Below are 17,584 nucleotides of genomic sequence, written 5' to 3' on the forward strand. Positions count from 1 at the left end.
ACCATATCTTTTGCGATATACATCGCGACTGCATCCGTGATGGCTTTCCACCGGGCACTCTTCTTCTCATGCGGAGTACAGTTGGTGAATGTCTCCAAAATGCTGGGTTGTCGTTGTGAGGTGGCGGCGGCGGCGGCCAGCAGTGAAGCTGCTGGCCGCCATTGTTTTAGTTTGTAAACAATGCGCGCGCACTCTACTACGGGAACCCAACGGGGGGGAGGGGTGGGGGCGATTTTCTCGATTTTCAATAAAACACATCGCCTTAAAGCACACATTCGAATTAATCGATTAAATCGATTTATCGCCCAGCCCTATGGGAGACTTATGATTATTTGTACCTTATTTAAAAATTTTATTGTTTGTCCCGTCTGTGATGCAATAATAATATTTCTTGCTTAACAAAATGAAAGTTATTCCAGTACATTTTAGTGATTTAGAGTTTTTAGCATATTTTGATGATTATCGTAATAATGTGGTAAATCTCAACTAGGACCATGTTGACATACATTTATTATATATCGTCCCCAGATGTGATTTATATTCCATACAGGAGAGCATTGAGTGTCGGCATGTTAATAAAAAGAATAGCTGTGCTCTGGATTTAACAGACATGAGATCAGCTGCTTATTCAAACCACTGAGTCCCTTCTTCTTTTGAGGCGCGATAGTGACTCATGTCCTGATGATGGTATGAATGGGGGATATCCACTGAAGCGGAACTGTTCTAAAATTCATAGGTACTTTTTCAACGGACAATAAATGAAACTACCCCATTTGACAAATCCGATTATAACTGAAAAGATTATTTTTAGGCTTCCCCTTTACATGACGTAATCACTGACCCAGACTTCAGTGTGAGGGATCTGAACTTGAACCACAACTAGTTAAGTGTGCGTGGCTCATTATTGCTGTCACAACCTCACCACACCCAGAAGCGCACACACGACACACCGCAAGACCATTGAAACACCCACACTCAGAGAAACCAATTAGACTCACTGTTTTCTCTTTGTGTCTGTCTTTGCTGCAGGTGGGCAGGTCTCAGATCTTCTTGGTCAGTCCAGACACGAAGAAAGTTGCCATCGAGAAGACGTTCAGAGAGATCTCCTTCTGCTCACAGGTAGGAATGAAGCACTGCGTTTCTACACAATGCTGTCTGTCCAGGCTTGTGTGGGATCTTTAAAACCCCATCCTGAACCCTGAAGCGCCTGATCTTCTCTCTTCCAGGGTATCCGTCACGTGGATCACTTCGGCTTCATTTGCAGGGAGACGGTGGAAGGAGCAAGCTGCCACTTTGTGTGCTACGTGTTCCAGTGCACCGACGAGTCGCTGGTGAGAGACGGATAATCAAAGGAGAGCATGCTAGAAAAGGATGGGGCGTAAAAGAAATCATAATAATTCACGTGTTTTGCCGTTTTTATTAGGTTCGGATTGTCCATACGTCTGTTTGATTCTCTTGAACTTGATATCTCAAAAAAAAAAAAAAAAAAGCCTGGAGGGGATTTCTTTAAATTTCAAGGTTGACCTGATTTAACATTTGGTGGTCAAAGGGCACTGTGACCTCACAAACACATTTTTGGACACAACACAATAATTCCTCTGCTAATTATGACAAAGGTGCAATAGGATGAAGTGATGACATTTTGGGTAGACGTGTATGTGAACTGCAACACTCCCAATAGGCATGTCTGTGTTGGTAACAGTCATTCATAATGCACATCTACAAACCTAAAAACAACTCTTGTATAATTGTTCATTGGAACACAATGCACAGTTGAGCATTGTGTGCACTTCCTGTAAATCATTTCACATATATTTCCATATCAGTACTTCCCACTCAGTTTAATTTAACACCTCTAGCGTTTGCTTTGGGTTTACGTCTGATTCAATTGTGCTCGAAGTCTTGAGGCCTATGACTCAGAGCTCTGCTCCGTTGAGTCATGGTGTGTTTGATAAAAAGCCTCGGTCATCACACGACTGTACTGTAGTATCTGACTGCTGCCAGAGTAAACTGGACAACCTGTGGAGAAAAAAAACTGCACATCCTGTTTACTTTACTCTTATTTTTACTTCGACCAGTTTTATACGGCATATGTTACTGCAAAGACACAGATTTTCCACGTATATTGAAACTTACTGAAACTCCTAGAATTAGGAAAGAACAAAAAAACACCAAAAACAATATTAGGTCAAGAATGGGGTGGATTTGTTCAAATAGCTGTTCTCTGGTGGGATGCAGTTCTGAAAAGAAGCTAATGTAAATGAATACGGGTAGAAGTAAACCCATAGATGCACTGACTATATCGAAAGGCTGTATGTTGAAGGATGGGTGAAAAACAAAAAGCATAAAGAAGAATGTGTTTTGCTCTTGTAGGTGGATGAGATCATGCTGACTTTGAAGCAGGCGTTCTCTGTGGCTGCCCTGCAGCAGAATGCAAAGACCCAGAGCCAGCAGTGTGGCGGCTGCCCCATGCAGCAGCTCCACAGACTGTGTGAGAGGATAGAAGGTAGGCAGCTGCATCCCTGTACTGCATCCCAATGAGTATAAGGTGTATTCTGCTGCTGAATTAAGTGACCTAGAAACTATGGGGGGGGGGTGTACGATATAAAACTGCCACACCATCGACCCTCAGTACCCCACATACCGTATGAACATACGCCTACTATAAGTAAAACAACTGTGATGTGACACTAGTTTTGTCTGCTGCGTGTTTTTATCCTGCATTTACATATTTTTCAGGTCTGCACCCATCTAAAACCAAGCTGGAGCTTCAGAGACACCTGGCCACTCTGGACAACCAGGAGCAGGCGTCGGTCTTTGAGAACACTATGGTAACGCGTCTGTCCCGACGGGGCACATTTGGCCCAAGTGTCAATTCCTAGAGTTCCCTCTGAGGCGACCGCAGCTAGAAACACACCAGTCAGTCTGCAGTTTTATCTTCAGGTCCCAGTGAAACGGAAGTCAGAGCGTCTTTAGCTTCTCCACTGTGACGTATTTCACAGTGAAGTAACGTTTGAGTGGTGTGCAGTTACGAAGAGGGACGTAAATCACATCTTTTCCATTTTATTGGGCCGCAAAAAAAACATGGCCGGGATTAGAGTTTAGCACCAAACTGAGCTACAGCAGACTTTTAGATGGATCGCCACTAGGAGAGAAGGTGAAGAGACTAATGCACACCAAATAAAGTTCAGAAAATAAAAATATTCATATTTTCTGCGACTCTGAGATCCTCTGAAAGGCTGTTCCACCGGCATGGAGCTCAATGGCTAAAAGCAGCGTCACCAAAAGATTTTGTTCTGCAAAAAGCAGAGGAACCAGATGACATGAGGGGCCTAGCTGGTTCATAAACAAAAAGCTTTCCTGAGAGGTAGTCCGGTGCAAAGCCACGTAGTGCCTCATAAGGTAATAAAATAACTAAAAATCCAATACGACAACTAGCAGCTAACCAGTGTAAAGATGTTCAAATAGGCGTAATATGTGCTCTCCTTTTGGTCCTAGTTAATACTCGGTTAGCAGAATTTTGACCTGCTTGAAGCTGACTTATTGTATTCTTTGTTTGACCAGAAAGAAGGGCGTCGCAGTAGTCCAGCCTAGTAGTTATAAAAGCCAGGGATGCAATCATGATTTTGATGTATCGCCGTGGAATCACGTGTTCTTCATGAGGAGCACTGATCTGCCTTTACGCATGACTTAAATATTCCTTCCACCTCATCCCTGTGTTCTGGTCTGTTTCACTCTCTGTGGCTCTCTCAACACGTCCGTCTGTCCTCCCTAAAGACACAAGTGGACTGTTTGATAAAGCGCATCCGTTTAAATGTTGCAACTTAATCTGTAGGCCCGCTGATGTTATTTTATCCATCATTGGTACTTCACATTGTTGACCAAGGTGAGCCTTGGGAGGAGACCGCCCTCAAGTATTTCTCTATGACTCAGCTGACATCTGCTGGTGATGAGGCTGAACTGCAGCACTACATCAGTGCTCGTCTCGCCACACAGGAGATCATGCTTTACTAACGCAGAACAGCACAGTGTGTCCACTCTTCTAATGTAATGCAGCTGTTGTCCACTCAAAACCCCTCACGTTTGGATGCTGCTTTTATGTCAACAACTCTTCCTCACGTATCATTTATTCGGCATGGTCGAAAAAGAAAAATGTAATACAATTATTTTTGCATTTTGTGTGCGTTTCAGAGGGCTCGTCCTAAGAGCGACCAGGAAGAGAATGAGTTGGTGATGGCCTCTTTGAGGGATCTGTATGAGGAGAGGCAGAGGAGCCATCAGCACACTCTGCCTGGAGACAGCAAACAGGTCACTGTGTTACAGATATCCCTTTCACTTAGAATGAAATAAATGTCATACTAAGCTTATACATACTCACTCCCTGTCTCCCACTATGTCTCTCCGTGTATATGTAGGTGTGTGAGGAGGCAGCTCCAGCCTCAGTGGATCCACAGCAGAGTAGCAGTCGGCAGCGACTCGAGCAGTTCAAGAGCCGAGCCAAGCGCTCGCTAACAGAGTCCCTGGAGGGGATCTGGAAGGTAAAACTGTTCTTTCTTTCTTGGTTTGTATTCAGTAGTGCTCAAGTAGCCACTTGTATACATGGTATGCTGTCATTATTGTGATCTAACATAGAAGAACAGGCCTTTTGGAGGACATGGTAGTTTTCATAATCGTTAATCTTTACACTTTGAACGTAAAACTTGAAGTAATGTGCCGGTTTGTGATCTTCGACCTACTGTGTATGACCGTGGCGTGTGTGCTGTTGGCAGGGGAGCAGCAAGGCCCGAGCTCAGAGGGACAACAGTGTAGGAAGCGACGGCGGCATTTGTACGCTCAACAGCAGCCAGGACCAGTCTTGTCTAGATGACCCCTTGCCCGCCTCCTCCCAGCTGCGACCCACCACCCCACTCAGGTAAACACACACACACCGACTCATATCTTGGGACAGAACAGTCAGGGATGCAAAGGTCAGATCAGTTCTACTTGGATTTCATTATCGTAGAGGTTGATGAGACCCTGAGTTCTAAGATCCTGATCCCTGGGTTTGTGAAAAACCAGCCTCCAGAATAGATTGATAATTCAATGTGATTTGAAATCTCTGTTGAGCTTGAAAACTGTTGCTTGCAATACCAGAAAGGACAGAATTGGTCTTTATTCATTGCCAAAATCGGTAAGAAGCAGAAGCAGCATGTGTATATACATTCAGTAGCTAGCGTAGCATAGAAGTGCTAACGCTGGTTAATGATGTGCTAACGTTCTCTGTTAGCTCCACATGTTTTTTGTTAGAAAGTAACATTTTAGAAACTTACATCTGCTTACAACCTCTCCGGTGACGAGTATCACTTCTACACAACGTTTAACCGAGACTCGCTCCAAATCCACTGAACCAACCTGTAGATCATCTGAAACGATTACATGAGTCTATGGAGCAGAAACGGATAGTTGTTGTTGGACTCTGGTCAGAACTGGCTTATGCATTCGAGGGCGGGACTTAGCGAAAGGTCCATTGTAGATCAGAATATATTTAAGCGTAATTACACAATGATTTAATTCTTCCAAACTTCATTGGACTCCCTTTAACAGTGCGTATTATAAACTTAATTTCACCTCACACTTCTGTTTCCCTTGGACGACATAACACGTGTGTGTGGTCATGAGATTATGTGGTCACCATGTTTTTCTCCTCACACGCTTTTTCCTCGTCGTCTTCAGGTGCCACAACTCAACAGGGGACCTGAAGCGCCTTGACTCCTCTCTCCCCCTGTCGCCCTCCGCTTCCTCTCAACCCGGCGACGCTCAGCCTCAGGGCTTCCGCCGACGGGCCAGCACCTTCAGCCACCCTCCCACCCCTTCCTCAGCAGAGAGCTCGCCGCTGCACGCGCTGACTCGCACACCGCAGGACCCCGCTGCAGCCAGCAAGCCCAAGCTCGTACGCCACTACTCCATCAGCACCGATACGCCACACCAGAGCAAGTAAGGAGAGCGTTTCTGGTTTCAATCTCGAATTTTTACATTCCCAATGACACGTGTTGCAACATGTCGCCCATTAATCACGTCCAGTACGCTAGAAATGTCTCAGATGTGAAGGGGCCGCCCATCTCTCTGCCGTGACATATGAAGTTGAGCCGGAGAATAATGAGAGAGGTTTGGTTGCAGTCGCATTATGTTTACAACTTGTATCCTCTTCCTGGGTCAACGACTGAAGCACATAGTTTCAAACCCCTCGTGTAACTGGTGACGATCAGGAATGAGCCTGTGACGGCAGTCTCACGGGTGGTTGAACGCATGTTCAGTGGAGCGTGTCATCCCCTGGTTTCCTCTATGTCGGTAGGTGCAGCTGTGTCAAAGGGAAACAAGGCGGTGTCGATCATCTATAAAGAGCTACACATACAGCTGGCTTAATGCACAATGTAGTCGAGTTCCTGTCAGCAAAGTGCTGCTGTTAAAATCTTGGCTGTTGACGTTAATTCCGCTGCACTTGAGAAACTCTTCTCCATTGTCTGTCTGTGCGATAAACCTCTTGACATTAAATCAAACTCGCACTACTTTTTGGTTATTCTGAGAAAGAAAATAATCCATGTAATGTGGATAGGATGATGAAGCAGATGGGAGCGTTTAAGTTCAGAAACTGTACACATCAAAGTCTGCTACCAGGTGTTAGGGAGTACTACTGCGTATGTGACAAAGATGTATACAGCCATAGAAATAGAATTGGAGTAGAACGGACATTGAACCGTTTTCCGGGGATGTTTGACTGGTGCGAGGGCTCGCCGGGAAGAGAGCAGAGGCTGCTCTGGACATGGACGGCTGCCTTGTTAGCTTTTGGTTTATACGGAAGTTAGCCGGCTACAATGGCAGCGGTACACATAACAAATGGCCGCCGATACATTGATTTGAATTGGAATGTCCTTTCTTCTCCTGTTCTATTTCTATCACTACAGCCTTTTGTGGCTCCAGAGGGAGCTGCGTGATCTCTGATCATTTTCAGTCATTTGTCTGGTCTGGAGTTTCAAATGAAAAGAACTCTGGGGTCGTGTTGTCAGAAAGACGTAAAGGTTACCAGTCTGCAGCCTGCTGCTCATCTCTGCTGGAGGCTACATTAGCCGCTTCCAGCACAGCATGTCGAGGTTGCATTGTGGGTAATGCAGGTGGCAGGTTTTGACAAGTAAGAATAACTCGTGAAACGAAACACCCAGGTACAAGAGCCTGATGTGCTTTCCGAATATTGAATGGCTTCAGTTATGTTTGTAATGTTGCCGTCTAAGGAAAATACGACATTAAAATATTTTTACCAAGCACTTTGAGATGATCAACCAAAATTCTCTCATAAACTATATCTCCCAACTCTATTTAAAAGCAAAAACTTTTTCTTTAATTTTCCCTGCTCTTTCTCCATTTTTCAGTTGTCACCTATTTAGTTGTGACTTCCTCTGCTCTCTTTCTCTTCGCTGCCTCTTCCTGCACTCGCACCGTTTCGCAGACATCTCCCAACCGACTCCGCCCTTCGTCCTGTTCCTCCCTGCCCTTCATCTCCTTCTCTTCTCCACCCTCATCACCCTTCCTCACCGGCTAGTGGAGCGCAGCTCAATAAAAGACGGTGAGAATCCCGCGCTGGTTTTCAGTTTAACTCATGCATTTGTCTCGAGGCCTGTGTCTCTCTTTGTGTGAACGGAGCCCTGCGTTTCTCTTTTCATCTGTTTCCTGCCTCCTTTTTTTCACCTCCATCTCAGTCCTCTGGGTGGTCTGCGCGCTCGTCTCCCCTCCTCTGCCTCTGTCCCTAATTTTCTGAAATTTACATTTCTGGCCCGTGTCCAAGAGTATGACTGTCCCGATGTCCCAAAGAGCAGGTACACTAAGTAGTCACGTCCATGTCAGTGTGTCCAGCACAGTCATAATCTGTGCTCCTTGTTTCACTAAAGCTGATTTTCTGTATATTTTTGGATATGTGTGTATATGAATGTGTGTGTGTGTGTACACAGTTTATGGTATAAACTAGGAGGACATATTATGTATCTATTCGTGTGTTTGTGTTTCAGTGATGTAGCAGCTCTGTCTGCAGCGAGTGCAGCATATGGCGTAGGGGAAAGCCCTCTGCGCAGCCACCGCCACTCGTGGAGGCAGCAGATCTTCCTACGGGTCGCCACACCGCAGAAGAACACAGACACCAATGGTAAGAATGGACACAGTCACTGATTGACTTAACTCTATGCAAGGACTAACGAGTGGTAGTAAGAAGTTGACATTATCCGTCAATGACTTTCCTACCGATCAGCCATAAAGAAAGTAGAAAGTCGTTTGGCCAATTTCTGGTTTGTCTCTTTTTGAGTTGAAATGAAGGCCCTCTCGGATGCAAAGAAAAGATTATTCCTTATAATGATAACATTTTCATTGGATTAAAACTGCTGATCAGTCCCTACACAGTATTTAACAACTTGTCCAAGAAGGCGATCATGCTGCCGTATCATTTAAATACACCCAACGCTTATGTTTAATGCACAAAATCTAGATACGTGAGATACGTATCTCAATACAGAGGTATTGATTTAATGAATTGCGATATATTGCATTTTTTTAAAAAATCATCGCACTACTGACCGATATCAATAAAAAAAAAAAACTATAAGTGCATTCAGGATTCTTTTGGTAATCAAATTAAGTAAATAGAAAATACAGACAGTGAAAAAACTGTGTATGTCTACGCCTAGTATCCCACCAAAAAAAGACTTGATCGGCTGCCAGGGCCAAGTGTGACATTAACAACCGGTACGACTCCGCGCTGAAAAGTTGAGAACATTTTCGTTTTATTGGTGTCTAAAAAAAACGGCTAGAAAAGCGTGTGGCGCAAGAGAGGAACACACCATAATAGCAAACGGAATCAGGCTTTAAAAACAGCAAAAATATGCGAGTGAAAGAATTCAATTAAGACACGTCTGTCTTGAGATTTACAGCCCTGTCAGATATTTCAGAGGCGTGAAGGAGTCAAGTAGAGTGAATTGTTGCTCGCCGGTCTCATGACATTACATTACAGTCATTTAGCAGATGCTTTTATCCAAAGCGACTTACAATAAGTGACTTACAATAAGTAATTCAACATAGGTATTCAAGAGAACTGCTAGTCACCAGAAGTCATAAGTGCATCTCCTTTCTTCAAACAAGCATCTAAGAGCTTAAATAAACCAGAGCAAAAGTACAGTGCAGAAACAAACAAATACAAAAAGTGCAACAAACTAGTATGAATACAATAAGTGCTGAGTGGAAAGCTCAGGGTAGTACTTCTTGAAGAGGTGAGTTTTCAGCCTGCGCCGAAAGATGGGCAGCGACTCTGCTGTCCTGACGCCACAGTGGTTCATTCCACCACTGTGGGGCCAGGACGGAAAACAGCCGTGACCGGGTCGATCGGCCGCAAGGACCTCTGAGCGACGGGGCAACCAATAGCCCCGAGGCAGCAGAGCGAAGTGGTCGGGCGGTGGTGTAGGTCTTGACCGTGGCCTGGAGATAGGAAGGAGCTGTTCCTTTCACTCCCCTGTAGGCTAGCACCAGAGTCTTAAACTGGATGCAAGCTCTTACAGGGAGCCAGTGTAGAGAACGGAGAAGGGACGTTATGACATCTCAGTCAATGTCTACACAAAAGGGTGTGTGTCTGTCTGTGCAGACATGGGAATCATGCATGTGCTTGCATGTCTTCATATCCTGTGTTTTGTTACTTGTGTGGGTGTATGACAAGAGTTGACAGTGTCAATAGTTGGGTTGGTCACACTGTAGCTCCACGATAACTTGTGTTTAAAAAAAACAAGAAACAGACATGTCCATACAATTACCTCTTACGTTGGCAAAAGAAAGGAATGTCTTTATTACACTTAAAGGTGTTTATATTTTGTGTTTGAAAAAATCTTGTAAACTCTTTAGTCAGCTTATTGCAGTGACATGCATTAAACTCTGGCTTGAAATTGATTAGGGGTGCTACCAAAGATTCGGTTTATAAGACGTCCGTAAATAAAGGTCCAGGATGACGTCCTCGAATGTCTTGTCTCTGAATCCCTCACATTTGACAAGCGTTTTTTTTTTCTCTCAACATTTGGCATAATCCAGGGGTTCTCAACATTTTGTAACTTAAAGAGACAGTTCAACCCAAAATCCCAAAAAAACTCTTTTTTTACCTCTTACCTGTAGTGCTATTCATCAATCTAGATTGTTCTGGTAAAACTTCTTAATGGCATATACTGTCGACCCCCCTAAACTCGACAAAACCAGGTCTACGTGGGTCTCTAAGGGTGAGGTGTCTTTGTGCGAGTGTCATGAACTCCCTCTAAATTGGCACGTTACATCATTTTACAGTTTTGTCAGAAAAGCACCAACAATTCAGACAGCAGCTGTCTCAGTGTCCCTGCAAACCGTCTTCTATTCAAAACTCCTCTTGCACGCATAGAAACACAGCGCGGCAGGTTTAACAGAATGCTTGCGTGTTATTTCAACTACTATCGCCAGAGTAAACACGCGCGGGTGAGATAAGGAGTCCGGGGAAAAGAATACCCCCCGGCTGCTCTCGAGAGTCAACTGGCATCGACCCCGAAACCTAAATAACGGCACATTCTGCCGTAATGTTGTCATTCCAGAGCAACGCCACAACAACAACAATAAGGGTGGCTGTTTCTATGGAAGTCCTGCGATGTCAGAGCTACTTGGAACCCATGAACTTGTGTTTTTACAGCGTGATAGGACTGACGTGTGTAGTTTACAATGCAGGTGGGACTTCTTCCCCGATAAATGAGGGAAACTACAATGCAGCATAAGAAAAATAATGACTTTGAAGTACTAATTTAATCATTTTTTCAAAAGCAGCTGTAGAAATTATTGATATTAAGCTCACTGAAATCATATCATGTATGTTAGCCACCATGTGTAGAACGCCACACAGTTTCTAGCCACTGTGTCTTTGTCTTATGCTACCACTGGGGGGTGCCAAAGTCTGATGTTTCCAAATTCTGAGCACACAGCCGCAAGCATTTCCATACGGTTCAATTAACACCGCTGAGGCAGTCAACACCACCTGAGTATTAAAAGCCTTCACAGTGACGGCGTTGGATTCGTGGATTACTGTCCGTGCCATGTTGGAGTCTTCAGAATGTGGGACGAGTGTGACCTTTTCATCCACCCTCCCCACTCACCATGCTGCTCATGAGGGATGAGCGAGCTTCAGGGCCCCGTTTCCCTTTCAAACCAAAACAGCCGAACATCAAGCGGCACGTTTCTCCTCACCATTAATTACATCTGCACCTGACTTTTATTCTGACGGTCGACCGCCGCGAGGTGAAGGAGACGCGGTGCTCTTAGCAGCTCAGCTTGATGGGCTTTTTGCTGGCCCAATGCAGCGCTCCAGAGTTGGGTCGAGTCGGGTGTGGATTTATATATGTGTGTGTGTGTGTGTGTGTGTGCTTGCATGCATGAGGTCATGGGTGTGTCGAGTTTGTGTGTGTTGGAAGGGATGACGGTGTCTCAAGGTCATGTTGACAGTCCACACACAGACAGCGCCAGAGGAAAGCGCCAGCCGTGTTGATCTACTTTACATATAGTGTGCGTGTGTTCAGGGACATGGGTCTGGTGAAATGTTTGCTCAGGGTGTGTGTGTGTGTGTGTGTGTGTGTGTGTGTGTGTGTGTGTGTGTGTGTGTGTGTACGTGCACTTATCTTACTTATTTCTAGTTTTCCTCAGAAGACCTATTTGGAAAGAGAAGCATCAAATTGACATACCTAAGCAAAGCTTGTGTTTGGGGGGGGGGGGACGGTGCGGCATGCAATCAAACTGAATCTTGATGTTCCTGTGAACTGAAACAGAAGCGCTGGGTAGTTGTTATGTCCTTCCTCTAAACAACACGGTATTTTGAGGTTTTGGGATCCACCCTGTACTTTGGGGTGGAGTCACACTTTTTACTTTACACTTTGTGTGCGACACACCCGACTGTGTCGAATACATCTGTGTTTATCACTTTGTTTTGCACAGGTGTTGCAAATTGTACTTTTTTTTTTGACTGAGGTCCAATGAATGAAAGAGAACCAGAAATAATGTCCCATGATGATTAAAACTATTTTTTAAACTATTATTTCACAACATAACAAAGTGTTATCTTTGGTTAATTCTTTGCTGTGTATGCAGTGGACACCTAATGTAGCGTGGTCTCATCCAGCCTGATGCAGCATGATCTGACGTGTCTTTCAGAGAGGGGGGACCCCTGTCTGGAGGGGGGCCGGCTGTGCGCTGGCCAGGTGGGAGTTGGAGGGAGCGGGGACTCGTCCATACGGGCGGTGCCCGAGGAGAGGACGAGACGGAGCAAGGAGGAGCTGAGGGAGCTCTGGAGGAAGGCCATCCTGCAGCAGATCCTGCTGCAGAGGATGGAGACAGAGAACCAGAAGCTACAGGGTGAGTGGGGGGGGGGGGGCATTGAAACACAGTGAAAAATAAGCCACTATCATTGAGGTCATAGAATCACTCTACATTTCTTTGCTGCCTGTTCCTGCAAAGTTGGATTGTATTTTTATTTTATTAGGCGATCAAGCGCACACTTGTTTCTTTTAACATTTAGCCCCCATCGCGAATGAAGAGGTTGTACAACACATTATGCTGGTAGGCATATGTTAGCCAAGTGCGACGCCTCTTTCCTGACCCAGTTGGCATGCTTACACACACACACACACACACACACACACAGCTGCGCGCCTCACCACCTAACTACCGGCGCTGTATGCATACCATGACTCCATCACTCAAGTAGAAGTAAATCCCTGTATAACAGGGTGTGGACGGAGAGAATGTGGGTCAATAATGATGAAATAAAAATATGTCCAGGCAGCGACCTCACACCCTCTGCGTGGATGCAACATACACCTCTGCGGCGTGTGGTGTTTTTCTCTGGCGTGCATTAGTTTAACATTGTTTTATTCCTCCCTCCACCTTTCCATCCGTTATTTGTCCGGGTGGAGCTCCATTCCTTCTGTTTATCTCTCACACTGCTGCCTGTTTTATGGGTCAACTGTGAAAGTGTGTGTGTGTCTTTGTCAGCCTCAGGGTGGGGTATCCTATGTTGGTGTGTGTTATCATGGGCGGGGTGTTCCGGGAGACAGAATGGGAGAGAAATGGAGAGCGGGCAGACTCTCGCCCTTTCCAGATAAGACAGACAGCAGAGCCACGGCCGCCCCAGCAGCATCTATTCTTACCCTGGGTGTGTCCGCTGGCTGCTCTGTCCAACCTTTCCTTTTTTTTTTCTTATTATTATCCAGACTACGCCCTCCAGGTCACTTCCGCTACTTCTCTGTCTTTGATTGCTGAGGCCATGATACACAGCATTTCATAAAAACACTTTTCAGATATCTCGAGATGTTTTTAATTTGTCTTATGCCCGATATGTTTCAAAATGTGTTTTATCCTGGATTCTAATGCCAGCTCTATGCATAGCAGTCCACTTTTGCGAGGCACTGAATTGACTCAATTTATTCATTCAAGCTGTGGTATTTTACTCTGTTCATGATTTGCAAAAATGTTGGCCGCACTCCTAATTTTGCTCGAAAAATCTGCACTTGCCGAATGGGCTCACTAGCTGGCGCGTGGTGATAGAACATGAGGATGTTTGATTCCTGTCTCTGAGGTGTCCGAAAGGGGGGGGGGGGTCATAGAAGCTTACTGTTTTGGTGAGAATTGCAAATCTGCAATAATTGACGAGATCGTTCATAAAAGAACACAAACAAAGGTTTTCTATTTGAAAACCCTCTGTTGTTGTTAATCGGCCCCCGTTCATTCAACCGTGACCCAAAACGTTCTGTCATGCCGAGCGCACCCAAAGAGTGTTTCTGCTCCAACCCAACATCCAGCATGCGTCGCACCACACAGCTGAAGACTGCGTCCCGGCCTTCAGTCAGTAGCCCGGGAAGGCGTCCATGGAGGTTGGAACAGGAAACGGACTGCTGTCTCTTTCCTCTCCCGTAGCGATGCTGGTCAGCGGGTGGACACCACGGATGAGTGTGAAAGGGTGGAGAGAGAATCCACAACTGGGAAGGAGGGAGAGGGAGAGTGTGGCCGACAGGACGAGACAAACGGGGGATTGGATGAGACGAAAGAGTTCAGAGTGCAGGCAGAAAGAGAAGAGACGCATGGCTGTGGGTTGAGAGATTAGGGAGGAAAGAGAGGAAGGGTGTTGTCAGAGAGAGAGGAACAGGCGAGGGGCGCTGGGCGTGCCCTCGCCTTCTTTGATCGCTGGTGTCAACATGTTGCAACGGAGTTCACAGTTTGTGTCTCTCTGTGTAGTTTATGTGTTAATCTGAAAGCCACAAATTCGATTGGGAAAAAAACCGTCTTATTGTAACACCGCAGGGGGACGTGTTCTAATTATCATCTTATGTCCTCTGTCAAAGGCTTTAAGATGTTCCTGGATTTACTCCGTTTGTCATTTTCAAACATCCAAATTTTATTGGTTTTAATAAAATCTGGTCCGTTACCCTCTCGGCCCCAAACTGGAGACACAATCAGCAGCTAGCTGGTGAACACAATGGAGGATTTAGCAGCTAAAGAGAGATATTTCCCTCAGCAGTTGGTGGAGACCAAAAACTGAGCTAAAAGATCGGGAATATTGGACTTACGTTTGCCAGCTGGCGCAGAAACAGGACTCCAAATAACAGACAAACATTCTGTAACTGCTGGATGTGAAGTTTGCTAACAAGTTTGATTCAACAACTTAAAAGGTGATTGTGTAAATGCTGTGTTCACAACTTCGTTGCCCTTTACCCCTGAGACCCCTATTCATTAAGTTATTGCAGGCTTGAAAAAAACAACTGAAGATGAACACCGGCTTAAGCGCTCCTGCAGCAGTTACACATTACAGATCTCACACATTCACCGCTTGAGCTGTTCGCTCTCAACATTTCCCAAACCCAACATTTCCCAAACCCTTTTTTTGATTCAGTACCACAAGTCTAAAACATCCTGCGCACATCTGGTCTTTTGTGCTAATTTCAGTCACCAGATGATGACAGCTTCACTCATGAAATGCGTGTGGCTTGGTCTGTTTAGAAATCTGTCACTGTTTTATAGTTCTGACAAAGTGTGTGTGGAAGTTTGTCCGAGTAATGTAGGAAAGTGATCGAGTGCAGGAAACAAGGACAAAACGTACAGAGCTTAGTGCTTTGAGAAGAGAGATGCACACACACACACACACACACACGCGGCGCATCGTTGACGCGCATCCTCTGTGTCTGTGTTTTCTCCGTTCGCAGCCTCAGAGAGCGATCTGCAGAACAAGCGCCTGAAGCTGGACTACGAGGAAATTACCCCGTGTCTGAAGGAGGTCACTGTGGTCTGGGAGAAGATGCTGGGAACTCCTGCGAGGGCAAGGGTCAAGTTTGACACGGAGACCATCCACGCTGCTGTTGCACAAGGTGCGCGTCTGGCTCCGCAGATACATATATCGGTGCTTCTTGGAGATGTTTGTTCCCCAGCATTAGCTAATATTGACCAAAGTTTAATGTATTAAGCCCCAAGAGTGAAAATATGTACTGTAACGTTTCTCCTTATCAACAGCCCGGGCCCTGTTGCCAAATATGGCAAAACAAAAGAGCATGAAAGTGTTTTTAATTCAACATTTGTGCACAGTAAAGTCAGTGTGTATTTTTGTGTTTTCCCCCTTCTCGCTGTCGAGGCGTTCAAGTATCAGCAGGTTCTGCACAGAGGACAGCAAGGTTGTCCCCTCCTCAAACGCAACAGGGGACATCAAACGTTCAGAGAGCTCACGTGCACACAGAAAAGGCTACTGGCGAATGAAACGCTGCGTTAGAGCTCAAGTAGCCTCAAGAGCTAGATTATGACACAAGATGATGACATATCACATTGAGCCGGCGGTCATGCTGCTGAGAGTTTGACGGTTGTACTCAGGCTCTTGCGCACTACTGGTTTGAAACAGCTGGTTAACGTGCCTTCCAACTAACCCTCCCTCGTCTCTTTGTCGTCTCCGACAGGCGTCCCGAGGCAGCACCGCGGCGAGATCTGGAAGTTTCTGTCCGAACAATACCTGCTCAGGCAGACGGTCCCGTCCCGACCGCCCGCCAATCACACTCCGTACAAAGAGCTGCTGAAACAGCTGACCACGCAGCAGCACGCCATCCTCATAGATCTGGGTAAATGGATGCACAGTACCATGAGCGCAATTCTTTAGATTTTCCACAGGTCTTGAAAGTTCTTAAAAAGTGAATTCAATTCATGCATATTTTCCTCGCCAGAGTTGTAGCTGTGTTTTGTATCCGCTTGCGGGTTGTCGGGAGATATTATACATCTATTCACTGCTAGCTACAGCGGCTGGGAAGCTCATCGACTCATAATTTACTTAAATTAAATTATTATTTATCTGGTTAATCCATCCTTCAATATCGTATCTGGGTCCATTACTAGAAATTATTATTTAAGGCTGGGAAGTACTGACAAATAGGCGATGTACATGTCAATAAATGTATGTACTTATCGAATAATTGTGGACCTTATTGTCCCTGCTGGTATTCTGTCATTATTTGGCAAGTACAGCTGTGAAATAAACACTTCTCGTTGTATCGCTTAAATCCTAGCGATACCCATCCCTAGATGGGTATTGCGAGAGTCCAGCTGTGCTGCAAGGTAAATTAAACAAGGTCTTCCATTTAATTTGGTGAAACTCTGCACTGAGTACACTGTAATGTCTCAAACCTCACGCTGTCGCCCTCAACACCTTCCACCCACACACACACACAGTGCCTACACCCCACCCACATAACACCCACATGCATACACATCCATCCCTGTAGCACCTAACCTCCCCTGTGTTTTGCTGTTTACCGTCTTTCATCTGTCGTGTTATTCACGCTACATCAGGCGGGGACGGAGGTGACTCAACGTGGCCACATAACAAAGGCTGTAGTATGAAAGCACGAAAACATGCAAATGCGCAGTTTAAACGGCCCTAACGTGAGGTAACAACATAAGTTGGGCAAGAAAAAGAAGAATTCCGTCTTGTGAAGTTCAGCGCTCGCACACCTTGCATTCAGAAACATAGACACACTTTTCCCTCCAGACAGGGGAGGGAGTCGTGGCATTATGTTCATAAAGCCCCTTCAGCTCATTCCGCGCACACACACTCACGCACGGCATCACTGTCTTCTCCAAAAGCCACACTGTCACACGCTGCAAGTCGAGTTGTGCTCAGTACCGAATCACACACCTGCCATTTACCAGCCCGGCCTCTTTAAGAATGTTCTTTATCACAGACCCCGGGACATGTTGTCCTACCTTGTGTAACCTTTCTGAAGGAGGGTACACGGGTAGTCACTTTAAAGCGGGGCGGTTTCATTTGTGAGCATGACGACTCCGAATGGGTCGACACGCACTCACTCACCGGACTCCCTCGCGGGAAGTCTAGCACCCCATTCAGACACACCCTCAGGTTCTTTCCATTCGGACAAATGTCAAAGAAATCAAATCTATTAAAACAGTTTGTCTGGTGCAGCAATTTCATACAAAATATAAACAGCGCAGAGAGTTTAGGCAAGATGGATCATATCTCGCTCTTTTTCGCTTTTCC

General features: G+C 45.6%; 2 protein-coding genes across 6 annotated transcripts in view; one reads left to right on the forward strand and one right to left on the reverse strand.

The window, feature by feature from the left end:
- The window catches only part of rpl9 (ribosomal protein L9), a 337,328-nt gene that overhangs the window by 158,917 nt on the left and 160,827 nt on the right, over positions 1-17,584 (reverse strand). The window lies entirely within an intron of this gene.
- Positions 1-17,584, forward strand: part of tbc1d1 (TBC1 (tre-2/USP6, BUB2, cdc16) domain family, member 1) — a 44,776-nt gene that overhangs the window by 20,875 nt on the left and 6,317 nt on the right. For 3 of the 5 annotated variants that reach the window (XM_079278346.1, XM_079278345.1, XM_079278349.1), the window contains 14 exons: positions 1,030-1,119; positions 1,227-1,331; positions 2,374-2,506; positions 2,740-2,831; positions 4,192-4,308; positions 4,416-4,538; positions 4,770-4,912; positions 5,713-5,973; positions 7,481-7,597; positions 7,731-7,847; positions 8,037-8,170; positions 12,214-12,414; positions 15,258-15,419; positions 15,996-16,154. In XM_079278346.1, coding sequence (XP_079134472.1) covers positions 1,030-1,119; positions 1,227-1,331; positions 2,374-2,506; positions 2,740-2,831; positions 4,192-4,308; positions 4,416-4,538; positions 4,770-4,912; positions 5,713-5,973; positions 7,481-7,597; positions 7,731-7,847; positions 8,037-8,170; positions 12,214-12,414; positions 15,258-15,419; positions 15,996-16,154 — 1,954 coding nt within the window. The remainder of the gene's footprint in view (positions 1-1,029; positions 1,120-1,226; positions 1,332-2,373; positions 2,507-2,739; positions 2,832-4,191; positions 4,309-4,415; positions 4,539-4,769; positions 4,913-5,712; positions 5,974-7,480; positions 7,598-7,730; positions 7,848-8,036; positions 8,171-12,213; positions 12,415-15,257; positions 15,420-15,995; positions 16,155-17,584) is intronic. The other 2 variants (XM_079278347.1, XM_079278348.1) reach the window with 2 other exon arrangements.

The sequence above is a fragment of the Melanostigma gelatinosum genome (genome assembly GCF_949748355.1).
Source record: "Melanostigma gelatinosum genome assembly, chromosome: 11".
Lineage (NCBI taxonomy): Eukaryota > Metazoa > Chordata > Actinopteri > Perciformes > Zoarcidae > Melanostigma > Melanostigma gelatinosum.